Source organism: Canis lupus, chromosome 37 (assembly GCF_011100685.1).
Source record: "Canis lupus familiaris isolate Mischka breed German Shepherd chromosome 37, alternate assembly UU_Cfam_GSD_1.0, whole genome shotgun sequence".
Lineage (NCBI taxonomy): Eukaryota > Metazoa > Chordata > Mammalia > Carnivora > Canidae > Canis > Canis lupus.
In genome coordinates this window covers 23,453,828-23,481,344 of record NC_049258.1, presented here as the reverse complement: position 1 = coordinate 23,481,344, position 27,517 = coordinate 23,453,828, and the positions used below count along the sequence as shown (strand labels likewise).

Below are 27,517 nucleotides of genomic sequence, written 5' to 3'. Positions count from 1 at the left end.
TTCGAAGAGATTGCCTGAGCTTTCCAACAGAATAATAATGTTGTTGGGCAGGATCTCTTCAGAGCGAGTCCTATGGCCCTGTCAGCTCGCCGTCCTGAGATGTAACTGTGTGTGCCAGTTAACCTAACAAGGTGCCTCTCGGGTCTGTCACCCATGCCCTCCAGAGATGTGGCCCTCACCAACAGAGATGCCCCGGGGGGGGGGGGGTGGCGGGGGGAATGTGGAGGGAAAATACCACTCCCATCTGCCTTCCTTCCATCCCAAAACCCCTCACCAGGACCCATTAGGTCACCAGGCAAGATTTTCAGACTTAGCATCTTCTGGAACATGCCAGTCTCTGTAAGTCACTGCTCCCTTCAATGCTGCTGTATGAATATCCCTTCCTGCAAACATACACAACACAGATACCCACAAGCGTGCGCAAGCATGCAGCATGTGCACACACACACACACACACGCACATGCAGAGCTTCCCTAGGCCAACAAGGAGCCGAAGGAAGGTGGCCACCCCTTGATCCTATGACCAAAGACAGTCACTCCACACTCCACCAGCGAGAAAAATGCTTTTAATCAAATCCCCTATCCCCTTCCCCGGACTTTGGGGGGTGGGGGGAATCTAGTTTTTCTTCTCTTTTCTTTTTTCCTTTCCTTTTAATTCAGCTCACTCCCCTCAGCTGGCCATCCTGCACTAACACTCCCCTTCACACACACACACACACACACACACACACACACCCCTCACATAGTAACTTAGACACTAGCAGACAGCCATTTCCCAAAGCTTGGGAAGAATTTCTTGGGCACGGTATATATCCACTTGGCTAATAAGAAAATGCTTCTCCCTGCAGCCGGAGCCTTGGCTAGTTAAGGGGTGGGAGGGAGGGAGACCGAGTTCCTCTTCAGTGCGGCCACCAACTCCTGAATATTCGCTTCTTCCACTCGACCCCCCCCACCTATCCACCCCCCCCCCCACGCCTCCCTGCCCCGTAGGCAGCCCAGCCGGTCCCCCGTGCCCCCTACTTGCATTCCGGGGGGAGGAGGGCACTGCTCCGGGAGCGCAGGGGAGCCCCCGTGTGTCTAGAAGGCCTCTCCCCACCCCCACCCCGTGTGAGTTTGTACTGCAAAGCTCCTTGGCATCCTCGCCTGGGTTGGGTGTTGGGGAGCTCAAATAGCAGCTACAAACTGGCTGGCAGCCAGGGGCCGTCTATTTAAAAGCGCCTGCTCCACCGGAGCCCGTAGTCTCTTTGGAAACTTCTGCCGGGGGAAAGAGCTAGGAAAGAGGAGCAAACCGGTGTGGGGTTTTCTCTCTCTCTCTCTCTCTCTCTCTCTCTCTCTTTTTTTTTTTTTTTTTTTTTTTTTTTTGCTCCTTTTAATTACCCCCTCTTCCGTTTGCACCCTTCTTCGAGCTTCACGCAGAACCTGCGAATTTCCAAGAGGTGGTGGCACAGCGGGAGCAGAGAGGTGTTAGGGGTTTGGATTGGGGGCTTTTTTTTTTTTTTTTTTTTAATTTCTTGATTTCAACATCTTCCCCCACCCTCGCGGCCACCGCCGCCGCCTCTTACCTGTTCCGCGGCAGCCGCGCGCTGCAGGCAGCTGAAGGTTAGGAACTAGGGGCAGGGTGCATTTTAGGTCTTAAACCAAATTTTTGAAGACAAACCCATTTTGCTCCCCCCCGCCCCCACCCCCTTCTCCTCCACAGCCTCCAAGCTCATTATTTCGGCGGTTTCTTTGGGGTGAACAATTTTTGGCTTTTTCCTCCCTGTAATTCTGAGCAGGTCTGGCCGGGGGGGTTGTTTCTCTGGCCTCCACTCCCTCCGCGTGCACCTGGCGCTGCTCTTTTTCCCCCAACCTGTTGCAAGTCCTTTAATCCTTGCAACTGGGACTCGCTTGCAGGCACCTCAGCCCTCCATCTCTCCCCACATTTTGCAATTGTCTGGGGGAGGGCACCTGCTCTACCTGCCAGAAAAAAAAACATTTTTTTAATTTCTCCGGGCGCCCTCCTGGCCCCTTTCTCCCCACACTCTCGCTCTCGTGCCCCGCCCCAAGGTAAAGGGGAAGACTCGGAGAAGATGGTGCTCACCGCGGTCCTCCTGCTGCTGGCCTCCTGTGCGGGGCCGGCCCAGGGCCTGGGCTCCTTCGTGCACTGCGAGCCCTGCGACGAGAAAGCCCTCTCCATGTGCCCCCCCAGCCCCCTGGGCTGCGAGCTGGTCAAAGAGCCCGGCTGCGGTTGCTGCATGACTTGCGCCCTGGCCGAGGGGCAGTCGTGCGGCGTCTACACGGAGCGCTGCGCCCAGGGGCTGCGCTGCCTCCCCCGGCAGGACGAGGAGAAGCCGCTGCACGCCCTGCTGCACGGCCGCGGGGTTTGCCTCAACGAGAAGAGCTACCGCGAGCAAGCCAAGATCGGTGAGCGCGCTCGGTGTGCCGGTCGGGTTGCGCGGCGCTCGGCCGGGGACGCGGGACGGCCGGCCCCGCGCGCTCGGCCCCGCAAGCGGCTTGGCGCCGGGGTGGAGCCCGGGAGGAGGGTGGGCACGGTCCTGGCCCCTCGGAATCGGAGCCTGGCGGACCCGGCTACCCCGCGCCGCGCCCCCAGCCGAGCCCCCCGAGCCTTCGCTCCTTCCCCCCCCCCGCCCCCCCCCCCCCGTCTGAATCCTGCCCCCGAGCTGCAGTCGGCGTCCCGGTGCAAACCCCCAGGTGCTCAGCTCCCAGTCTGAGAAGGCGCCTGTTACCCTACAGACTCCCTCCGCCACCCACCCAACACGGGTTCTTTCGAACTTGGAAAAAAAAAAAGAAAAAAAAGAAAAATCTCTTTTGTTAAAATATTGCTTTAACTGGGGACCTGGAGAGAGAGGCGGCACCGGCCCTCCGCGGTAATCCCACCTGCGCCCCCGCCCGCGCCCCCGCCCCCCTGCCGGCCGGTCCCGGGGCTCCCTTCCCTCCGCCCCTGCACACCCCCCGCGCGCGCGCTCGGGCGCTGGGGAGCTAAGCCGGGGGCGGGGGGGCCGGGGGGGCCGGGGGGGCTCCGATGCCCCTCCCCGCGCACACCCAGTGCTCTAGACTTGGTGTGATGGTTTGCGGTACGTGGTAAGACATTATTAAAATGCAAAATACCTTTTTTCCTCCCGAGAAGGGAAAAATGACTTTGGCACGCTGGGCTGCAGCGGTGGGGAGGTGGGGGGTCGGCGGGGGGCGGAGGGGGGAGGGGAAAGAAGGGTTTCTGATCCAATAATGCTGAGTATTCGTCCCTGAATCGAATTCCTTGTTTCCCCCCCACCCCCCCCGCCCCAGTTCAGATTTTACCTGGGAAGAAAGGTGGATATGGGGGCAAGGAGGGATGTGAGACTCAGGCATCACCACTTCCCCGCCAGGGCTCATCTGTCCCCCACCCCGCGCCCCCCCAGCCCCCCCCCCCCCCCACCACCACCACCTCAATCCATCAAACCGGATCACAAGTGGGTGTGGTGTAAATGCAAGAGGCCCCTGGAAACGCAGAATGCAAAATCTACTGGGCGGAGACGGGAAAGCCACGCTCCGGGAGCCGCGCCCTCCTCCGAGTAGCCCCGCCCCACTGTGGCCCCGCCCCTCGCGGCCCCGCCCCCCAGTTCTCAGTCTGGAGCCTAAGGTTTAAAACGTTGGATGAGCTGCCTGTTCAATCAGAACGGTTCTTTTTTTTTTTTTTTTTTTTTTTTAAATCAGAACGGTTCTGCCCCCCTCCTTAGCCTGGGTTTTCTTTGGCGCTTACCTGATCTCCCGTCTTTTTTTTTTTTTTTTTTTTTGATCTAAGGAGCTGTGCACAAAGATCTGGGTTCTTAACCAATGAATAACCAACCTGGTTATTGATCCTCTCCGAAGGGGGTTAAAACTTAGCTAAAAAAATTTTTTCTTTTTTCTGTGTAGCTTCTTACTGGGACAATGTCCCTCTTCCCAGCCCCCATCCCGTCCATTAGGGCGCCCCGACTTGGGTTTTCCTAACTGCCAGCTACAGACACGATCGTGTAGGATAGGAGTGCGGAAGCGCTTGCAAAGCAGCAGGACTTTCCCGGGCTCACCCTGGAACCCCGCAAGCCTCGCAGGGTTTGCCGGCCGCCCCCCGGCCGCCCCCGGCAGCCCCTCCACTTTGCGAGAGCCAGTCCTCCCCCGGATTGCAGCCTGCAAAAAAAAAAAAAAAAGGAACAGAGTGCAACGCGCAGGCCCCGGAGGCCCGAGGGGCCGGGTTTGTGGAGTTATTTTTATTAAGAGCCACTTTTCAAAGGCGGTCCTGGCCGCGCTCATCCTGGGGGATGTGGATTTGGAAAAGCTTAGCGCCTGGGGGAGAAAAGGTATGAATTGATTTCCTGGCTTGGAAGCGGGCGCTCTGGGTAATAATCCGGTCACAAAGAAAGTATGCAAGGTATCACTCAGCCGCTCTGGCCTCGCTTGTATTTGCCCAACCGTGTGGTTGGTGTGATGTGGTTGGTGCGGAGGGTGTGCGCGCAGGGCGCTCGCACGCACGCGCGCTACCGCTTGGAAGAGCAAATTGGCTCATCATCCAACTTTCCAGTTGAACGTAATACACACAGAGACACACAAAGACACCGGCTTTTGTCCCAAGCAAGATGCCTTTCAGACTTCTCTGCAGCCTGTTCCTCAACCCCTACCTTCTGGCCGCCTCCTGGGGAACCCGTGGCTGCCTCCCCGCCCCACCCCGACTTTCTTGGCGACTCCACCCGGCCTCTGGCAGGTGCCAACGGAGCACGGTTGCAGGATGGCTTCGGGGACTCCTTCCTCCTGGAAGATAGGGTGGTAGTGGGCGCTCCTGGCTCTAGCTTTTTGCAACCGTTGAGGGGGTCCCCCAAAAAGTTGGAGATGGCGCAGAGAGGTTCCATAAAGAGAGGGAAGTCAACAGAGACAGGGAGGAAGGTGTCAGCTCCCTTGGCCAAAAATCCTGCTCCCCAACACCCCAGCACCGTATCATCCCTACCAAGGTGGGCAGTGAGAACCTGGATTTGCCTCTCCCTCCTGTGGTTGCCATACAGGTAGAGATACAGGTAGAGATGATGGATGCATACACACACACACACTCACACACACACACACACCAAAAGATATGTGCGCACAGAAAGATATAGATACATATCTTTTTTTAAGCAAAAGAAAAAAAGTGCATTTCTCGAATCCGGAATGGGGAGCTGAGGAGAGTGAGGTGGCAGGCAGCCAAAGCTGCTGGAGGAAGAGCTGAGGGCGGGCAGGCGGAGACTGGTGTTTTGCTGGGCGCGTTGCTGAGCAACCAGAGAGCCAGTCTGCCCGAGAACTGGGTGCTGGGAGCCCGCTGGGCCCTGCATTTTATTTTGGCCAGTTCTGGGGCAAAGATAGATATAGAAACAGAGGGCAGTGTGTGTGAGGCTGGAGGGAGGCGGGAGACAGGAGTTCTTTATTGAGCCAAACTCAATAAATACCGGTGAGCTGGATGGAGGCAAGGACACACCAGGCTTTGCTTGGGCATTGTTGGGAGAAGGGCCCTGGCCTGGTTCTAGGAGATCTCCCTTGAGCCCGTGAGACATTAAGCTTGGGATACAGGGAGAAATGGGTTCTGCGTTTCCATTCTGTCATTGAGAAATAAGAGAGAGTGGACAGAAAGTATGCTCTGGGAACGAAAAAAAATATTACCTAAATAAAAATGAATTTGGCCTTTGCATCTCTGAGGGGTTTGGCGTCCATCACCCTGGCTTCCACTCCAAGCCTGGTCCAAATGCCATGTTGAAGTCAAGTCCCAGAGTTCGGTTTATTGGCCAAATTTGTGTCTGGGTTGAACAAGATCATGGAAAACCAAAGGAGCCAGATTCCTTTCCCACTCGCACCCCCTCCCTTTGAAATAAGCCTTTGAGAGGCTGGCTGTGCCCTGAGCCAACCAAAATGGGAGCCGGGAAGATGAGAGACGGTGCTTTTAACTTGACTTTTCTTGCCTCCCGCCCCCTCTTTCTGCTGTGTCAGCTCAGACTGGAAGAGCAAAGACAGTTGGCCACAGTGAGAACTCATTTTCTTTCCATATTTCTCTTTTCTTATCCCTCCTTCTGACCCCACCCCCCCACCCCCCACTTCTCCATCCCCTAGCTTGACGGCATTCCCTGAGGGCTTGAGTTTTAAGTCAGAGCAGCTGCCAGTTAGTGCTTAGGCTTGGGTTGGATTTGAGCAGACAGGTGGACTTGCAGCTGCAGAGAGAGGACTGGGCTGACCTAGGAGGCAGAGGTCACCATGGGGGTTACAGCAAAGGGCATGGGAGTAGGAATCCCACAGAAGCCCCAGTCCCCTTAAAAGGGATGGGAGGTGGGGGGAGGTGGCTAGCAGGAAAGGAGGGTAATTTTTGCCTAAAGCTTTGACTTTGTACCTGAGCAATGCCTTTGAAACTTTGGGTTATTTAATGCGTAGAACATAGAACTTCGAAGAATGGATCCGCACACTCCAAGCCTCCTACATCCAGAAACTGGAAGGACTCCATGTACAGACCAGGTACCAGTGAGGGATCAACAGGGAGTAGAAGTGAAGAAGATGGGAGAATGGGTGTGGTGAGAGACGAAGAGGCAATTTGGAGGGATTTTGTTTGAGTTTTTGTTTCGCATTTTTACTATAGTTGGTCCCAAAGATACAATCCCCGGAGGCCATCCTTAAATTACAGTCTGGATTTTGTTTTCCAAAACAATAAGATTCATTACCTATTTGCAAAAATAAAGAAGCCAGTTCTAAGCTTCTATTTCCCACTGCCCTCTATCCAGAGGATCCCCCCACTTTTGTTTCCAATTTCTATTGTGATGCCTTTTTTTTTTTTTAATATAAATCCAGAGGAATTATTGCAAACTTCTATGGGAGATAAAGTGACATTTCCTACCTGGCCATTTGGCTTAGCTTGGTCCTAGTGTCTCCCCACGAATGGTCTAGGTACTGGCCAAAGAGTGCTAATGCTGGAAACAACCCATAGATCTTAGTACTCAAAACAGTAATTTCACAGATGAGAACACCAAGGCAGGGAGTGCAGGGTTAGTGACAGAGCCAGGACTAGATGGAACTCAGTCTGACAGTCCTATTGATTCTATACCCATTCCGCTCTTCTGGGCTTTCTAGACTAGTCACTAGGGCTCTCACCAAAGCCTGGCCTAACTTACCATGAGGCCTTCAGCAAATATGGCCCAACATTGTCTTCCCATAGTGGGGCTTGTGAAGATGAACTGGGCGGGGGGACTGCTCTGTTTTAAGGTAAGAAGTGAACTGGCTCTAAAGTGGAGAATGCAGTCCCCCTACCCCCAGCTTTTATTTTCAACCACACTCCATTGTCTCCCTTTTTCTCCATGGTCTTGGAAACAAGACTGGCCTAGGCCGGGGTGGAAAGGAGCAGTGCTGAGCCCTGGCCTTGGGGCCGTGGACTAAACCTCCTTTCCTGAACTACGGGGTGCTCTCCTGATCTGGGAAGGCAGGCAGGCCCTCGCTTCCCCTTGGCTGTGTGGCAGCCTACAGTATGGAAGGAGAACATGGCCCCTAAGCGGCCAGCTTTCCTTGGCAAGCAGCCTCTACCTGCACAGGCCTTTCATGGAGTCAGGCGAGCCAAGATGAGGAGACCCCAGCTCCTCCAGTGGGGCAGCGTGAGAGCAGGAGAGAAAAACCACACGCCCTAAGGGTTGATAAGGAAGACAGCCAGAGAGTCACCAGGTTTTGGAACATGGGCAGGTCTATCAGCGATCTTTCCAAAGGATGGGAGTGGAGCCTCCTGATTACACCTGGGGGCCTCAGATGAATCTGAGGCATTTCGGAGAGCCAGGCTAACACATCCTGGAGCTGCGGCTGCTCCTCTCTTGGGGGATTCTTAAGAAGGAGGCAGATAAGTTAACGACCTCTTCCCAAGAGGTTAGACCTGTCAAGTGCACCCTGGGGGAAATTTTAATATAAATAGGTTAGTTACCTCATTTTTCATCCCTCAACCTCAACCATCAGACATGGGCTTTCCCTAGCCAAATCCTGAGGCAAGACCCAGACCGAATTTGCACTCAGAACCTGGCTTCCTTTGACCTTTGCTGGTTCGCACAGATGTTTTAGGTGGGCTCTGGTTATCCCGAACCATTTAGGTCCTGCCATCACAGCTGAACTGAGTATGCTCCACTGTCTCTTTGTCACACCACTGAAGATGACTCTCGTCCCAGATGCTTTAGAACAGCCCGGGCCAGCTGAAACTGCATACGAGCCACACACGTGATTTCAAATCTTCTCGTAACCATACTTTTTAACAAGGCCAAGAGAAACAGGTGAAATTAATTTTAAGCATATATTTCAATTCAATGTATCCACAATATTATCATTTCTACATATACTCCAGCAGTTATAATGAGATATTTTACGTTCTTTCTTTCATATTAAAGTCTTTGAAATCTGAGGTATGATTTGCATGGACAGCGCATCCCAGTTTGGACACTAAATTTTCATTAAAAATACTCGATTTATATATTTAAGTTTTGTAAAAAAGTTTACAGTCGAAAAACTGGATTCATATACCTGAGTCATTCCAAACATACTCAAAAAGTTTCTGATCACCACACTGAGTATTAGTTTTAAAATTCAAATCAATTAAAATGAAATAACTTTCTTTAGAGTGGGGGGGGGCAGAGAGAAAAGGAGAGAGGGAATCCTAAGCAGGAGCCACACCCAGCGTGAGCCCGACTCGGGGCTCCATCCCAGCACCCTGAGATCATGACCTGAGCCGAAATCGAGAGTCGGATGCTCAACAGACTGAGCCACGCAGGTGGCCCTAAATGAAATAAAATTTTTAATTCGGCCCCTTTAGCCACATTTCAAGCTTTAATAGCTACGTGTGGCTAGTGGCCGCCTAACTGGAAAGTGTGGAAGCCACTAGCAAGCCCCTCCCCGACCTGAGAAGGGAAATAATATCTCTGCATTCTCTCCTTCTGCCCCAAAGAGTCCAACAGGAAGAGTCTGAATTTGGACTCTTCCAGACACCACAGGACTCTTGTTTGACCCCCAGCAGCTCTCTTTTCTTAGGGAACCTAGGGAAAGATCTAGTTGCCTGCTCCCTGCCACCCCCTTCTGGTCACCCAGGACTGTTCTCAGGGAATGTGGCTGCCTAATTGTAATGTTCTGAATGGACTGTGATGAGTCATGAGTGGAAGTGTAGCCAGGTCAGAGAAATGGCCAAGTGCTTCCTCTCCCTCTCCCCCTTCTCCATTCAGAAGGCTGCTTCCCACCAAGCCCCCTCCATTCCCTTCTGGTTTAGGGTGTATGTGGGAAACAGACACAGATGTTTCTCCTGAGCACGCTGTACTTTCCCCAGCTCTAGAGAAACCCAGCCAGGGAACCTTATCTGGGGAGCTGGACATAAGTGTGTATTTCTAACGTGCAAATTTATCACCAACTGTCTCCCAGGGATCAAGAAATGTGTACTGAAAGCGCAGCCCTCACCTACTTTGGCCCTAGGGGGAAAAGAATGGGGGGAATTCTGCCTTTACCTCTGGTCCCAGGACAATGGGAGATGCATGAGTGAGAGCCTCGCCTTTCATTCTGGAGGAATGTCACCAACTTGACAGCAGCCAGGTCTACGCCATTAAGGGCAGTGGGTCACCTTTTCTCTCTCCATCTTTTGGAACGAGACCTCATGCCTAACGCAGCATGAAGTAATGCCATTAGACGGGGGATGCTTCTGGAGGGAACCCTCTAGGTGGGGACTGGTTCCTCTCAGCTGGGGCTGGCAATCAGACTTCCTGGTACTCCAACTCTTACTCTGTTCACCCACCATGCGATATGATGTCACCAATTCTCTATTTAGGATAGAGATGTTGTGTGCCCACATTGGCCAACTTTGGTGTTGGTTTAGAGCACCCAACTACATTAGTTTCCTGGTCTGGAATGGGGTGGGGGCTGTAGAGGAGCTCAGCAGGGTAGGTCTCCTGTCCTCACTGTCCAGTCACTGATTCTCTGAACCTGCTCCCCGCCTCCACCACTCACCCCGAGTCACACCTCTTCCTTCTCCAGTGTCTTCTTGCAACTGTTCCTCAGGATGATGGTTATTTGGATTTGTTTTCCTCTTGAAAAGACAGCGCTCCTTTGCTTCCCAGCCCATAATTCGTGTTAAAAAGAGCCCAGAACATGCAGGCCTGTTACTGACCACAGAGGAAAAGAAAACAGTGTCTTCCAAGAGAGGCTGGGACAAAGCACACACTGGCCAGGACTGGAATGGCTAAGAGGAGGCAGTTCCCCTGGAAGGCCCGGCAGCCCCTCCCGATCGCCCTGGGCCCGTTCTCTTTATGCAAAGGCATGCACACGCGGTGTCATTGATTCATTTGGCATCCACGGCTGGGAAACGGTCAGACTTCAGGAGATTGAAACGCGTTTCACAGTTTTTTTAAACAGTGAGCCGCCGATCCATCATTGCCCCATAAGCTGCATGTCCTGGCAAAGAGCAGGGGGAGGCAGGTTGGCGGGGAAACAGGGCAAAGTGGGGAGGGGGTGCAGGCATCCGGCCACGGCCAGGGGTGGATCAGTGCCCTCAGGCCCGCTGTCCAGGAGGACTTTCTGCAGTGATGAAAATGCTCTGCATCTGTGTTGTCCACCGCAGCAGCCACTCACTGCTGGGGCTACGGGTCCTTGAAAAGTGGATAGAGCAACCGAGGAGCTCCACTTGTAATTCGATTTAATATTTATTCATTTAAGTGGCCACATGTGACTCTTGAGTGCTATATCGGAGAGCACGACTTTAGATCAAAGAAGCCCAGGAAATCCAGGGGAGCCGTACTTGGTCCTGTTACTCGGCTTCCCGGCTCCCTCTGCAGCAGCTCCAGGGCTTCAAGGCAAGGGGCAGGGTGAGGTGACCTCTCGCGGCATCCGTGGAACCGTAACATGCCCGACTTTATGTTACAGGCCCGCTTCTTGACCCGCTTCTCTTCATCTCTTGAAGAAATCTGTGCATCTCTCCATTTACAGCTTATATACTGAATGCCATCTGATGGAGAGGTGGACATAGATGACCGGGCTCCGCTCTTAAGAAGCTTACTTTTTAAATTCCACAGAAGGAGTTAGAGTGAGAGCCAGAGGAAACCCAGCTCCCCTTTTCATTACTTGTAGAGAGATTCTGGGCAAACCCATCTTGTCTCCTGGCTACAAAAAGAGACTTTCCTCTCCCCAGGTCCAGGTGGCCTGGCCAAGCCCCACAGTCTTCCTGAGCTGTGAAGTCCAAGTTATGCCTCGGTTTCTTCAATTTCCGTAAGCAAAGAGGCAGTATCTGGGCCACTCTGTTTGAAGTCTGATGATGAGATTAAGATAGAGTGGGAAATTACCACCAGCCTGGGCCCAGGGTGCTAGTGGGGCCAAGGCATGACCAGCATGGGGAGATAGATTGCAGGGAGCAGCAGGTCCCTAACATCTCCATCACAGTCCATGGAGCAGGATGGAATCGGAAGGCTTCTTAAGAGCATGGGCCCGCTTCGGGCATTGTCCGCTGTGCTGTGGTAGCGCTGCCCACCCTACGATGGCTCTGGATCCAGAGCCGCTGGGCCTCCAGCCAGACACCCTCTGTGTTTGCTGGGACGTGATAATGGCGTAGTCCTCCAGCAGGTGTTCATGTTGCCATAGGAAGGGCCGTGTACCTGAGTGTGCCTCCGTGGGTGCTGGCGCAGCAGCAGGACGCAGAACCCCCTTATGAATGAAGGAGGAACTGCATTGGCCCCCATGACGGGGCAGGGACAGGGGCCATCAGAGAGCCTGTGGGGAGGCAGGCCAGACTCAGAACCCGCCCATCAGGAAAGGCACCCATAAGGACCATGTGACAGCCCCTGCTCCCTTGGCCATTGGATGAGATTGAGGGATTAACGGGCCCTGCCTCCATTGCCCCTTGGAGGAGGGAACAATACTGAGCATTCTCCATTTTCCAGCTGCTGTAGAATCCTTTCAGAAGGACATGGAGACAAGGGCAAGGAGGCCCTCGAAGGGGTCCCCTCGTCCCCAGATCACTTTTCAGCTGCAGACGAGAGAAGCAGTAGGGGGCTATGCACAGATGCACAGGTCAGCCTTGTCCCTCCATGAGCCTCCAGCTCTCACAGCTGCCTTCACCCTCCCCATACATGGGTTTTTTGTTTTTTCTAGTCCTCACCTGTCCATCGCCCTGACTCCTGAAATGCATCTGCAGACACACAGAGGGAAGGAGAGGATTTGGGTAGCTGTCACAGAAGTCGAGGAGGGCAGCACACAAATCTCAGATCTTAAAAGTGCCTTGAGGTCCCTGGAAATAAGCACCGGGGACCTGCTGTGCAGCCATGAGTCTCCTCCGCCACCTACCGGCCATGTGGAGGTACTGGCCTGTTTGTGGAACAGCTTCGAGAACCCCCTGCACTTGGTAGTTCCTTTGCTGTTCCACAGTTCGGGAAGTCCTCCCTTTCATCCCACCTAAATCCCCTCTGCAACCTTGGTCCATTTTCTCTCCATGAATGAGCACAGGAACCGCCAGTGTGCGTGTGCCTGCTTGTCTTAGCTAAAACTGAAGCCCTTCCCAAACTGAAAGCCTATTTATGACTTGGCCAGGAAGCAGCTGAGGAGGGCTAGCGGGCCCTGGCATTCCAACCCCCCGTCTTACTCTCCAGCCTTTTCATCTTTGTAGCTCCGCACTGACTCTGTGCTGAGTTTCCGTTGTCTCTGGAGCCTGCAAGTGACCACGAGACCCTGACTGGTATCTTTGAGAGTCCAGTGCCCTGGCTGCCCAAGTAATAGGTCCCATGGGGTTAAGTGGCACCAAAAAACCAGGAGACACATTAAAACTTTAAGCCTGCCCTTCAGAAGCAGCCAAAAAAAAAGCCTGTGAACCAGGGAGGGTATGGCCGGGGAAGGAGAGAAGGTTTGCAGAAGTGCTTTGCTTTTTAGGGTTTTTCTCTCTTTTAAGATATTATTTATTTATTTGACAGAGCGATAGAGCCAGAGAGCACAAGCTGGGGGAGCGGCAGAGGGAGAGGGAGAAGCAGGCTTGTCACTGAGTAGGGAGCCCGACGTGGAGCTCAGTCCCAGGATCCCGGGATCATGACCTGAGCCAAAGGCAGAGGCGAACCACCCAGGCCTCCCTGCAGAAGTGCTTTGAGCTCCTTAAAGAACATACAGGAATCCACATCGTTTTCCAGTATGAACATGCGCTTAGTCCCAAGGCCATCCTTGAACACTTTCGGGGAAAAGACTAAGGTCCAAGAAAAGTTGCTCCCAAGCTTATTGAACCACTGTTAATAGCCCCATCCCTGTCCCAGGAGGAGTGAGTCAAGGTTAAGGGCAGCCCATAGCATTTCTTAGAAAAGGTCCTAAAAGATGAAGGGTCTTGAGAAGAGCTGTTGGTATGTGGAGTGGCGTGAGCCAGCAGGCCTCCGTGTCCAGCAAGGCTAGAGAGAGAAGCCCCGGGAGAGGGGACACCACATCTGGTGGATGACACTCTCTGACCAGAGGGACGGGGGGGCTCCGGCACAACAGGTGGCCAGAGGAGGAGGGGCAGCACCCCCATCTCTGGTGTTTTTAAGAGCTAGAAAGAGCACCCTGAGATATGTTCATGTACTTGCTTGGACACAGGGGCATGGACCTGACGGTGCATTGGAAGGCTTCCAGGAGCTGGTGCAGCTCCAGCCACTGGAGGTCAGCAGCTCCCTGGATCTCCCTCACGGAAGTGGCAACTCCTGGAGCCCAGCCACACACCAATCTGCTGGCCCTCCAGCCCAGGCTGGAGCTGCTCCACCCTCCCACCTGTGCCCTCACCCACCTTTCCTCACTTCACCTGCTTACGATCTTGATTAGGGGAAGGGGGTGGCCATGCCCCCCCCAATGCTCCCAACCTTTCAGTGGCAGCCATCTCTTGCCTCTCTTCTACCCCAGTGGTCAACTGCTTTCTCAGGGTCAGAGCGCTCGGTGATGCCCAGAGAGGTTGCGGGAAGTGCCTCAGATCACTCAGCAAGATGGGCTCAGCAACCTTCCGTCCCACAGCTGGCTTTTCCTCTCCACGCATCTCTCCCCAAGACCTGAGCCTCGGGTTCGGGCTCAGTACTAGATAACAGAGCCCTAGCATTTCAGTTTGTACAGAGCCCCCCACTGCTCCCCTGCACGTCACCCCATTCTAGCTTGTCCCGCAACCAAGAAAAGTTGGTTTACTCCAAACGTCACTCCTTCAGCTAACCCTAGACGGTATCCTCCCCCTACCAGGTGGATCGCCCACCACGCTGATTAATGATCGCAGCAGATCTGATAGAGTCAGAGCCCTGAGTCCAGGCAAGGCGGGAAGAGGGAGGGAAAGACCAAAAGTGGGGGATGGGGACCTGGCTCCGAACTTTGCTCCGAGAATGCCTCCCCGTATCTCTGCCATTTGCTCGCTCCGCATCGTGTCCCTCTAGTGACTACCTCCCTTCCTCTCTGTGGATAAATATCCAAGCCAGCTAACCACCCAAAACACTGCAAACTTGTGGAGGCTTCTTCAGGGCAGGAAACTTCCCTGCCAGGGCCTTAAAGACCGGATACCTATTCAATTAAGTTTGACAAATCCCAAGCCAAGAGACAAACAGGTGCTCAGGTGCTTCCTGCCACCTGCCATCCTGACCAGGTTAGGCCAGGTCCCCAAATGCCTCCCTTAACCCACACCCGGAACTTCCCCTGGAAAGAGGGTTCCTGCCCCTGGGGACACAAAACAGTGTCTTTTCACCAAGATTCTCCTTCCCTGTGTGTCCCGTCATCCCCACCTCCTTGGACTCCTATTCTCCATCCCAGGGCCTTGTCATCGTGGCTCCTGGAGAGCCCAGTGACAGTGGAGTGGCTGGAGAACAAGATTTTCCTTCACCTCATTTGAGTTATCCGGGGTCACCCCGGAGCCCTATTTTTCTCTCTCTCTAAAATTTGAAAAGAGGCGGTGAAGATAGGACTGACCCGCCCCTACCCACCCCCACCTTGCACCTGGTCTCCCTGCGGGCATCCTGGTCACGTCCTGCCCACCTGGGAAGAGTGATGAAGCCCTCCCCACTCTGGGTCTGCCAAGGCTGGCGAGGTCAAGGAGCTGAGAGGAGGAAGAGGGGCCCAGAGAAGAGTGTCTGGGAGATAAGAATGTACTGGAAGTCTGCAGATGGAAAGGAGGCCGGGGGGGTGGAATTATCAGATCAACAAATAAATGAACAAAGTCCTACTTCTTTAAAGGTCATAAGTCAGCTAAGTATAGACTGTCACCAAGTCTCTCCTATATATAACTGCTCCAGCCCCCGCCAGCTGTCGGCCTCTCTTGGCCTGGAGCTGGGTTACGTTCCAGCCTCCCAGGGCCCAGAGCCCGGAGCCAGCCCGGAGCCGGGGCAGGGCCGTGGGGTTCCAGGTCCCCCCACCCATCCTCCAGGCCCCACCTGTCTGGCCCCCTCAGGTCCCCTCCTCTTCATGACGGTCCTCACCACCCGGCTAGTCTAGATCCCGAGAACCCTCCTGCTCCCCGGTTCCAAGTTGAATGGATCTCAGCTCTAACAGTCCTGGAAGCACGAAGGCCCCACTCGGGGACAGACTTGGCCTTTCCTTCCTTCCCCCATCAGCCTGCATCTCCAGGTCATGCTCTTAGACGGCAGCCCCCATCCAGCCACTGCCCCATCTACAGAGCCAGCCCCGTGGCAGGCAAGCAAGTCCCCGACCAGCACTGAGCACCCCCACGGGCCACGTCCCACCAACGTCCCCCCACACACACCCGTCCTGCCCCCAGAATGTCCTCTCCCCCCTGTCAGACTTGCCCTCATTTATCAGCCTGACCTTTTCAACCCCATGCCACCCCATGAAGCCTTCCCAGATTTGCTCCTTTGGACTCGAGTCATGCCAGCCTTTCCCAGCACTTCCAGCAGCGAGGACCCCTATGTCCTCCTTCTTCCCCTGCTTGTCCCCAGTCTGGTAAGCTCTGGCACGGCCCCAGAGGCTGACCCTCCGCCTCCTTCTCCTGCAGAGAGAGACTCCCGTGAGCACGAGGAGCCAACCACCTCCGAGATGGCAGAGGAGACCTACTCGCCCAAGATCTTCCGGCCCAAGCACACCCGCATCTCCGAGCTGAAGGCCGAGGCGGTGAAGAAGGATCGCAGAAAGAAGCTGACCCAGTCCAAGTTTGTGGGGGGCGCCGAGAACACTGCCCACCCCCGGGTCATCTCTGCCCCCGAGATGAGACAGGAATCTGAGCAGGTGAGTCACAGGGACACTGCCACCCCCCACCCCGCCTCCACCGGCATCCCTGCCAGGCCGCCTCTGCCACCACCACCCCTGCCTTTTGACTTTTCCCTGCTTCTAAATGAGTATTTTCAGCAGCCAGTGCTTAGGTGAGTCCTAGCATGGAATTCAGAGACATCTCACGGCTTCCATTTATCAGAACTCAGGGCTTACCCGAGCGGGGCATAGAGGCGGTGCTCATTCAAGGCGCTCATTCAAGCGCCAGGGGTGACCTCACCTGGGCAGCATGCTCCCCGGAGCACCTGCGGACGGCCACCTCCAGACTGAATCAGAGCAGGGCGGGGGTTGTGCAAGAAAAGTGGGACGGTATGCCCCGTGACCGGTCAGATGCTGGTTTTGCACACTTTTCTATACCCAGAGTGCATGACAGGCACAAAGGAGGAGAGATCTCTGGTAGCGACTAATTGAAAAAAATTCTCCACTGACCCTTTAGCTCCCAGTGCCCTGCGCCCCACGTTCTGCACAGACAGGTGGTTTCTTTTTCTTTCTTTCTTTCTTTCTTTCTTTCTTTCTTTCTTTCTTTCTTTCTTTCTTTCTTTCTTTCTTTCTTTCTTCTTTCTTTCTTTCTTTTATTTTTATTTTTTTAAGATTTTACTTATTCATGAGAGAGGCACAGAGAGAGGCAGAGACACAGGCAGAGGGAGAAGCAGGCTCCCATAGGGGGGCCCGATACGGGACTCGATCCCAGGACCCCAGGAGCATGCCCTGAGCCAAAGGCAGACGCTCAGCCGCTGAGCTCCCCAGGCGTCCCCAGAAAGGTGCTTTCCACTTGGGTCCTGCCATGGGTCTCACTCCTGCCGTCTTCACACAGGGCCCCTGCCGCAGACACATGGAGGCTTCCCTGCAGGAGCTCAAAGCCAGCCCACGCATGGTGCCTCGTGCCGTGTACCTGCCCAACTGTGACCGCAAAGGGTTCTACAAGAGAAAGCAGGTACGTCCCCTGCTCCCATGTTCAGGGGGCCCCTGAAGGGGCAGCTGCCAGAAACCCTTCACCTCCAAGTGCTGAAGGTTTGTGCCGTTAACAATAGTGTTTCCTGAATCCCTGATATCCATGCAAGTACCTCAATCGTGACTTTCCCCCTTCCCTCCCGTGCGGACCTACTTAAGTTTTAGTGATCCGCCTCATTTACATGAACTCACCAAAAAAGCAAGCGTTCTATCACTGTGTCATGTCGCAGGTTGTATAGATTCTTTTCTGATAAACACACACACGTAAATATATGCGCACAGATAGTGACTTCCAAGCGAATTTTCCGCAGGAACCACGTGAAATGATTTACGTCCCATTCCCAGCCAGGCTGCCCTTTTGGGCAACACTTCTGCGCTAATACTTAGCCTATTCAAGCGGTTACCCCGTTATCTTAGGCCAGTGGTCCTGGGATCTCCGGGATCCTGGGGCGTCAGAACTACCTGGAGGGCTTGTTAAAACACCAATTGTGGAGCCCCACCCTGGGGTTTTGGGGGTGGACTCTGAGAATTTCGCATTCCTAACAAGTTCCCTCTCAGGTGACCCTGATGCTCCCTAAGGGTGCCCCTCGTCTAAGTTGAGGGTCAAGAGCCAGACGGCCTTGAGTCAATTCTTGGCTCTCCCACTTAGGAGCTGTGCCCTCCTTATCTCCTTATTTAAAGTCTCTGCCCCCAGACTCTGATGCAAAACGACCATCGTACCTGTTATCCTTACGCAGTGATGAGGGATTAGGGATTCATCTTTGTAAAGGCACTTAGAACAGGACCTTCTCCGTGGGAAGTGTTAAGTAGCGTCTGGTACCCGATAAAGCCGTACAGATGATGCAGCCGCAGCATCGCTGTCACCTCATCCTCAGCAGATCACGTAGCCATATGGAGACTGTCAAGCTGGAGGGCCCTGAACGGGTGGCGTGAAAGAGAGGTTGTAAGAGCTAGTGGAGGGCGGGCTGTCTACATGAGCATTTTCCCTAGGGCCACCCCCGTGCAGGGGGCACAGCAGAACCCCGATGGTTTTGGGGTCACAGTCTGTCTTGGGGCAGGGAAGACAAGGAGCAGAGCCTCCGGGGGGACAGCCACCCTCACCGCCTGTCCCTCTCCCTTCCCCCCTCCCCCAGTGCAAGCCTTCCCGTGGCCGCAAACGTGGCATCTGCTGGTGCGTGGACAAGTATGGGATGAAGCTGCCAGGCATGGAGTATGTCGACGGGGACTTTCAGTGCCACACCTTCGACAGCAGCAACGTTGAGTGACGCGTCCCCTCCCCGTCCTCCCCTCGCCCCATCCCATCCCCAGCCCCGACTCCAGCCAGCACCTCCCTCCACCCCAGGACGCCACTCATTTCATCTCATTTAAGGGAAAAAAAAAATCATATATCTATCTATTTGAGGAAACTGAGGACCTCGGAATCGCTAGCAAGGTCTCAACTTTCAAACCGGCAACAGCAGAGATGCAGACAGCTAAGGAGACCCCCCCACACACACCCCTTGAAAAATCTTGAAAATGGTTTTCTTTTTGAGGCAAGTTGAAGGGACAGGGAGGGGAAGAGAGGAGGAACACGAGAGAGGAGAGAGAAGGGAAGAAAGTGCACGTGTAGAGGAGAGAGGGAGACACCAGAGTGTCGTTTCGAAGAAGAAGGAAAGAAGAACGTGGGCAGGAAGGGAAAGATCACCGGGACCACGGCTGGACCGGCCCGTCGTCGTGTCCAGCCCTGGCCTGAGTTGGGAGACGTTTGGGCACCGGAAGGTATGGCCCAAGGTGTGGCACCCGATGGCACCCTTGGGGGTTTTCCCGTCTGGATTGGTCGCGGGGGGAGAAGGGAAAAGACCGGAGGGGTCAGCGCCTCTCCTGACCTATCTCCACCGCCAGCCAGCAAGCTGCATGGCTTGAACCCGCTCCTCCTCCCCTCTCCCCCCGGCAGAGGGTTCTCCTTCCCCAAAACTTCTGAAAACTAAAATGCATTCCATTCCTCTCCAAACAAAGCAACTGCATAACCGAGTGCCGTTAGATAGATAGGTTTTCCTACGCAGAAATACCAAGAGTAAGTAGGTGTGCGTACTTCAGGCCCCGTGCAGACTTTTAGAAAGCAGGACACACCCCGGAGCCGAGAGGCTTGCTCTCCCAGGGTGACCAGATCACGCTGACACGGGTGGTTTGAGCCCCCCGCGGCGCTCCCTCCGCTCCGAGCACGGCCCCTCTGGGGGAGGATAGGCTGACATCGATGCGGCCTCGTCCATACTTCTCTACGAGGCTCCATGTAGTCATGTATAAGGCATATACGTCTACGTTCTTTCTATTTTGCTTTCTTCCTCCCTTTCCTTCGAAGGTTTGCATTAACTTTTCAAAGCAGTTCCTCTGGGTGCACTGAGGAGCTTCCTCGTTCTGGGAAAACCGAGAAAACCCATATTCTTCTGACACAACCCATAACTGCAATCTTGCCAGCCTCCCATGAGCGGCAGACGCAAACCCTCGGTGGGCCACGGTGTTAGACTCTTTCCCGGCTTCCCGCGTGCAGGTGTGTGCAGGTGTGTCCGCAGGTACCCAGCCGGGTAGACGAGGGCTCTCCGAGGCGTGCCCCCCGCGCCCCCCGCGCCTCTGGCGTTGTTAGCCCTGAGACCCTCCGGGAGTCACCGCCTCTGGACCCTGCACCAAACAAGCACAACGGGGCCAAGTGTGACCCACTGGTCCTGCCCAGCCTTTTTCTCCCGTCCGGGCCAAGCCTGCATTTGGACATTTTGAGGGCCTTGCTGGGCCTCCGCGCTGGCCGAGCAGGAGAGAGCCTGAAATGAAAGAGGGACGTGAGCGGGAGGGACGTGAGCCGGGGTGAACGCAGGGGAGCCGGTAAAAGGGGAGCAGGAGAGGGGGGACCGGCTGGAGGGCCAGGGGGGACTGCCTCCTTCTAGCTCTGGAGCAAAGCAACAGGAAGGGGGACGAAGCCCAGCGCGATTGCCTGGCTCCCCATCCTCTAGGCCTTTGGGACTCAAGACGACAGCAAGAAGAGAATGGGGGCGCAGTTCCTCAGAGAGAAATGAGCTTGCTCCAGGCCTGGGCGCTGGGGACGGTGGGCACCGTTAGGTGGGCTCTAGACACCTGCCGCTGGGCAGGAGCAGGGATCGGCACAGACCGGCCGTGCCTTCGGAGGGACAAGACCGTGCACGCGGGTGGCCACCTCCGCTCTGCAGTGAGGGACAGGTGGCAGACTGTTGCAAGCCCTTCAACGCCTCCGGCCAGCCCGGCGCAGGCTCTCTCCCTGGGGCGGGGGACGGGACAAGGGCCCAGGACGAGCGGATGCTGCAGGGTGCTGTCCTCAGGAGCCAGGTTCGGAACCAAGGAAACTCCCATTCCCGCTGACGTTCTCAACAAACCGGCGCCCGTGGGGCTGTCCTCGGAGGACGGAGCCAGCCTGCCGGGAGAGGGGGCTGGGACACCGGCGAAGGGGCCCCCTCCTCGCTGTGGACACAGCTCTCTCCACTCTTCCCTGATGGCGTGACGCCGTGGGGACCACTCCAGCGCCCAACTTCTCCAGCGGAGAAGCAGACACATTTCAGCTGGTGGGAGACTTGCAGCTACGGGACTTGGGGCTGGGGTGCGGGGGGGGGATTCCTGCCTCCCTAACCGCCCCCCACCCCAGGACAGTTGGCTGGGACAGGAGAGACGGTCGATTGCCACAGGACAAAGGGCCCGATGGGGATGGCGGCCGAGAGGACTGAGTCGACCTGCCGCGTCAGTGCGCCCCATCTCTCTGCACAACTCTCTCCCCAAACCCCCGACTCACATTTCCGTGTCTGAGGCCAGTATTGTAAACCTTTCCCGCTTCACTCTACTGTTTGCCCATCCTTTCTGCGCATCTTGAGCAGCCGTCTAACTGGGATCTGCCAAGTGGATACTGGGGTGCCATTCCCCCTAAGAAAAGACTGAGCCAGGAATTGCATACCCCCCACCGCACACCCCTCCCAAGACCTGGACCTGGTTCCTGAGAGAGGCTCTCTCCTTTCCCCCTGCTGCGTCCCGGACTCTGAAGGGGAGCCTGCCGCCGGCCATGAGGTGGGGGAGTAGGGCCTGCTTGAACCCCAGCAGTCTTCGGGTTTCCGGAGCTCCCGCGACTCACCCAAGCCTGTGAGCCCAGTGCTTGCAGGGGTGACTCCGGTCAGCTGGCCACTCCCTAGACGACGCAGGACCTGCATGACGGATGAGGGATGAGACTAGCCTCCCAAGGGGGCGGCCTGGCCTGGGGAGGGAGTCGAGGAGGAGGACGGAGATGGAGCGTCCCTGAGCCAGGAGGGCGGGAGGGAAGGCTGGTGGGCAGCGCCGCCAGCGGGGATCCTGACCCGGGATCTCCTTGACTCCAGGCTGCCTGAGGGCTACTGTTGCTTCACCTCGAGGCCTCAGGCTCTGTAGTTCTCTGTGGCCTCAAGACTAAATGTCACCCCCACCCACCCACCCACCCACCCAACAGTAGGCCTCTTCCCATCCCCTCTGACCTGTGCCTCGCTCTGGCAGGGAGACGACTACCTGTCATTGCCACTGCCGCCGGGTCGCGGATGGAGGCCTCGCCAGGACCCGTCCTCCTTCCCCCAGAGCTTCCCTACCCACCTGGGCAAACAGGGCATCTGGGACGGGTGACGCTCGAACGTTTCTCAGACAGCCAGGCCTACACAGACAGGCCTGGAGACATTCAACCCCCACAGGGGAGGACGGGAGGCCCAGGCGGCCCCGTGCGGTCTACCTCCTGTCTCCTCGCTCATTTGCCCATCGCCATCTCAGTGGTCTCCCCGGGAATCCTGCAGGGTCAGCCTCCCCCGGGCAGGTGGGCCCGGCCACCGCTCTCCCGACACCTGGCTTGTTGGCACCAGGGAGGGCCTCGGTGCACGGGGGCCTTAGAGGGAAGTGAGCCCACGAGAAGCAACCCTGGGTCTCAAAGAGGACATTTGTGGTTTGCAGGAGAAAGGAGGCTAAATTTTGAGAAGTGGTGGCACAAGGGGATGGGGACTTGCCAAGCCAGCCACCTGGGCGTTGTACTGTCTTTATTTTTAAAACCACTAAAGTGCAAGACTTCCTTTTGCACTTTTCTCCACTTTTTTTTTTTTTTTCTCCTCCTGGGTTTTTGTTTCTTTTTATAAACATACTTTCTGGGTTTTCTAATGGAGTTATATGGTCTAGCCATCCTCACAGACCCTGGCCCCCCTCTCAAACTCCTCTGGGTGGGGAAAGGGAAGGTGGGGAGCGTCAGCCACCTTCTCAGGTCCCCGGCCACCAGCCTGAGTCCCGAATCTCCCGCCACCGTCGCCGCCACCACCACCGCTGCCACCACCGCCACCACCACCACCACCACACAGTAGCCCACACGGATAGACAGTTGTCAGACAAGATTCCTTCAGATTCCGAGTTGCCTACCGGTTTTTTTTTTTCTTTTTTGAAGACAGCAATAACCACAGCACATATTACTGTAGCTCTTTGTAGTGTTACGTACATACATATCATAGCTCTATTCTCTCCCTTTGTTTTGTTTTCGACTTTTTTTTTTTTTTTTTAATAAACGCTCATAATCTTTACTGGTGAAGAGGATGAAAAAAAATAAATTGACAAATAAAACCAGTTTGTGGGGAAAAGAATTTTTAAAAAAAGCGGGGAAAAAAAATCACCTGAATGCAGAGGGGCTCGCCTCCTGTTTAGCATTTTGTACCTGAGGAAATAAAAAAAAAGAAAAAAAAAGCCAGAGGATCTCACGTTTTATTAAAAAAGTGAAGATTGCTGTATACTATTTATTCAACTTATAATTTATGTTACTCCTTGATCTTTGTCTTTTGTCATGACAAAGCATTTATTTAATAAAGTTATGCATTCAGTTAGCCCTGCGTCAGCGTCCTCCAAGGGCCCAGGGAAGGCAGGTGGAGGGTGAGAGGCCCACGGGCCACCCTCCAGAGCACAAGGGGCCTGTCCCTCCAGAGGGGAGCCCCCAGACCCGGCCTCCCATCCAGACTTGGGTGCCCCCTTCTCTACCATTCAAAAAAGTCCAGTGAGGTAGTGTCCACAGGGGGCTTAGAGCAGCAAGTGGGCAATCGCAGGCCTTTTGCAATTAAGTCAAGGGGCCCTAACCTACCCTTCGGTGCATGACAGGTCTCCTTCTTGGAGAGGATTTTCAGGAAGGCATTTCTAGACTGTTCCTCAGTTGCTCATTCCAAGGCCTCATAAGCTCTTAACCACCAGGGGCCTCCGGCCAAGGTGAATCCTACCTCTCGCCCCTACCCAGCCCCCAGCTGTCTCTTCTCCGTGAAGAAGAAAGCTACAGAATGGCTAGTGACCCTGAGTCCCACCTTCCAGCCATTGCCCCACATTCTTTCACATCTTTCCTTCCACCTGGGCCCCTCCATCCCCACGTGCCCCCTTCCTGTGCGGGAGTGAGAGCAGCACACTGCCCTTTACGCGTCCCCTGACGGCACCCTGTGAGGCCTCCCGGGCCTCGTGCACAGCATGTACTCAGAGTTGGTGGCCTCCCCACCCTGCCCAGCCCAGACCCCTGTATCCCCCCGCCGCTCCATGGCATGTGGCCAGTGGAGTACTTGGGAGCACCCCAGCCTGGCAAGGGCTTGGCCTGTCGTCGGGCAGGCACCCTTCCTTCTGCGAGGGCACTGAAGCTCGCTTCCCCGAGGCCCTTGAGCCGTGCCGTCATTCAGCCAGCGCCCAGCAGCAAAGGCAACGATGCAGCAGGCCCCTTGGCCTTGCCTCTGCCTGGCTGCTCTAGGAGGCACAGAGAAGGGTCCAGAGTCTCCCCACCTCCCTTTGCAGGGAGGTTGAGGAGGGGCCTCAGGAAAAGTAGCGTTCAGGAAGGCCGTGCTGGTCCAGCCACATGGCACCACCTGCCACGGGGACCGTCTCCCGGCCTCTCCATCGGCAGCTGCTCACCCTCCTGTCACCCACATGCTGCAGGGGAGCTTTGGGGGACATGGGGGTGACCCAGGCGTCTTCTCCCCGCGGCTCCTCCCTTAGGGCCTGCCGCAGCTGGGCCCTCTCTACCACGCTCCTCTGCTGCCCTTGGGCCTCCTCTGGGCCCTGACAACCCTCATCTGCGAACCCCCTGCTCAGCCCTGAGGTCATCTGGGATTCCAGCTCCCTGCCGCTCCACCCCTTGCTCCGTCCTGCCCCGCACAGTTCAGGGGTCATCGGAGCAACCCACACAGCACCCCGGGGATCACACACTCACGGGCCCTTTGTGACCCAACAGGGACTGGGCTGGCAGCTGGAGCCTGCTTGGATGCCACCCTCACCCCCGGCGGGCCAAGCTGGTCCAAGGCCACCGCTCTTGACTTCACCAGTCTTGCATCCTCCACTCAGCACTCGGAAGCCACACTCTGAGCTTCAGTGCTCTGCATGGAGAGTCTGAACACCCGACTCGCCCACTCGGCCCATGGTCTACACCGCGGTGAGAGGCCAGGTGGAGGCTTCAATGTCAACGTCTTGCCGATGGAAGAAGGAGTCTCTGCTCTCCCCATTCTATTCCCCAACCCATCAAGCCTCTCCGGCCTTGCCTCCGTCCCTAAAGAGACTAGGTCCAGGCTCCACCGTCACCTCTGCTCCTCTGTGGCTCGCCTGCCCTGCAGCATCTCAGCCCCGAGGAGCCCCATTGGCCAACACTGGTGCCCCCGCACAACCTGAGGAGCCCTGATGGAGACAGTCCCCCCACAGTGCCGGCTGACATCACCACAGAACCCCCCCAGCTCCAAATCCTGCCTGGGGAAACCTGCTCGAGCTGTCTCGCTCCCACATTCCCCCGTGTCTACAACACCCTTTCATGCTTCTCCCCACTCTGCCTTCTCCCCATCCGAGAAAACCAAGACCTGACTGTGAGAATGTCCTCCCTGCCCATCCAAACCCCTGGAGTCAGCCAGAAAACCTCTCCACACCCACCCTCCTGTTTGCAAAGGACAGGCCCCATCCTGTGCCCTCACGGCCTGCTGCTCCTGCCCTTCCCCAACAACCACCGCCCCTCTCCTCTGTGCAGGTGACGCAGGAGGGGGAGAGAAGGGGACACGTATGAACAGCATCTTGGGGACAGAACCAGTGGGTCTTGTTCGTGAACGGGATGTCAGGATGAGGGTGATGGGAGAGTCAAGTGTGTCCCCCAGGCAACTCCAATTCCATGTGCCCCCAAATTGAACTCATTCTGGACGCTCAGGTATCTTACCCCTTACGAAGTACAAATTCAAAAACACCAACAAAATCTGAACTCGTCACTTTTCCTCCTAAACTCTCCCTACCACCACCCCCTGCCCTGTTTCCCTCCTCCCCTTCTGGTCATCATCCCAGACGATGGGACCAGCATCCACCCAGCTGCGTAGCCTGACCTCCAGAGTCACCGCTGATTCCTCATCCCCTCCCACGTCCGGCAGGTCCCCAGGCCCCGGGAATCAGCTACATCGCTCCCCACTTCCGCTGCCGAGTCCAGATGACACCCGCTTCTCACCTGGACCACGGCCACTTGTTCCTGCCAGGACCAGCCCAGTCCCGTGTCCTCCCTGCTAAGTATCACAGGAGGAGGTTCCTGTTCTAAAACACAAATCCTCTGCTTAAATACTTTCCTTTCAGCCCAAAGCTGAAATCCCACAGCAAGACCCCCAGAGGCTTTCCCGATGAGCTCTCCTCTGGCTTCCTCTCCAACTTCTCCTCTACCTACACCCTTCCTCTACCACGGGGAGCCCCAAGCTCGTGTGTAGCTCATGCCCCATCTGCCTGAACCCCATCTCCCCCCCACACACACACACCACGTCGTCCCTCATATTCCTGCTTCCTCCCTACACCTGTCTTTGCACCCCCTGTGGGACACAGATATTCTCCTACCTGCACCTGGGCACACCTCCATCCCACCCGCGGTCAGGGGGGAGTTCTGTGGCTGCCTCTGTCCATTTAGGATGGGGACCACAATGTACATCATCCTCATCTACTCCTACATCCTAAAACCCGAACGCAGAGCCCAGGAGGCAGTAGTAACTCCATTTAGGCAGCACTTGCTGTATCACAGGAATGAGTTTACATTCTCAGAGCAATTCTTTGAAATAGAAACTATCCTAATATTTAAAGATGAAGTGAGGCTCAGAGGTTAGGAATGTGTCCGAAGTCGCCTAAGTCGTAAGTGGTAGCGTCCAAATTCTGTTCGGAGACCGCCCCACCTCCAGGCGATGCTCTCTCACCTACCTCATCCCTACGCAGCCAGTACTCTGGACACATCTAACCCACGGGGTCGCTGCACACGGGGACCCTCCAAACTCAGAGGGCCCGAGAGCTGGGCCGGCTGCCCGCGCGCCCACCCGGGGCCTGTGCTCAGCTTCACGCTTTGCTGTCGCGCTCTTGAAATTCTTAATAATTTCTGAACAAGGGGCTCTGCAGGTGCCCTGGATTTTACAAATTAGGTCACAGAGAAATTGGGTGATTGTATGAATTAGAATTGCCCCGGGGGGGCAGGGGGGCTGGAATGTTCCAGTGCAGATTCCCAGACGCCCTCCCAGCTTCTAGCCGGGCAGTCTGCGACGACGACAACGACGACGACAGGTGCCCTGCTTGGGCGAGTTTAACAAGCTCCCCCGACGGAAACCTGGGACCCCCGCTGAAGCCAAAGGACCCTCGAGGTCCCGCGTAGGGCCAGCTGCGGCTCCCGGGGCCGCCTCACGGGGGCAGCGTAGCCCCGGCGTGTGCCAACAGCGGCCGCTTCCAGAAGGCGAGCAGCAGCGGGCTTGACATCCCGGAGATCCCTGCCCAGCCAACCACCTTCCTACTTGGATGCAATTATGTTTTCGCTCGGCCAAGGTTTCTAGGGCATCTGGTCATCCGTCAGGGGGGCTCCTGTAGCTAGAGCCACAGCGGGGGTGCTGAGCTCGGAACCCATAAAACCCTCCTCTCCAGATGCTTTAGAGGACAGGGAGGCGGTGGGCAAGCGACATGGAAATGGATAGGGCGACTGTGACTGCCTCGGAAGCACCCTGCCAAAATACCGCAGAGCTGAGTCGGCCAGGCTGGGGGGCCTGGGGCCTGGCATTGAGTGCTTCCGCCCGCAGCGGCCCCATGACCATCGCTCCCATTCACCCGGCCCTCTAGTTTTCAAGCACATTCACAGCCACGGTCTTGCATGGAGCATCATCCTGTTACGCGAGGCTGAGATCATGCCCATTAGACAGATGAGGAAAACGGAGTCTCGGATAAGGCGAGTAACGTAGGACCAGGGCAACGGGACAAGATTCACACCCAGGTGTCCCGACTCCAGCATTCTTCTTGCCCAGCTCTGCCCTGGAACCACCCAGGACCCTTAAAACACACAAGGCGACCTACCCGGGCTCCACTCCAGGCCAATCAG

The 27,517-nt window shown here is 55.8% G+C and overlaps 1 protein-coding gene across 1 annotated transcript; it reads left to right on the top strand.

Annotated features, from left to right (window-relative positions):
* Window positions 1–1,256: 1,256 nt before the first annotated feature.
* Window positions 1,257–23,024, top strand: IGFBP5 (insulin like growth factor binding protein 5). The gene is made up of 4 exons (XM_038585694.1): window positions 1,257–2,403; window positions 15,941–16,170; window positions 17,027–17,146; window positions 18,297–23,024. The coding sequence occupies exons 1-4, from the start codon at window positions 2,070–2,072 to the stop codon at window positions 18,426–18,428; spliced, it is 816 nt and encodes a 271-aa protein (XP_038441622.1). The 5' UTR covers window positions 1,257–2,069; the 3' UTR covers window positions 18,429–23,024.
* The last annotated feature ends 4,493 nt before the right edge of the window (window positions 23,025–27,517 follow it).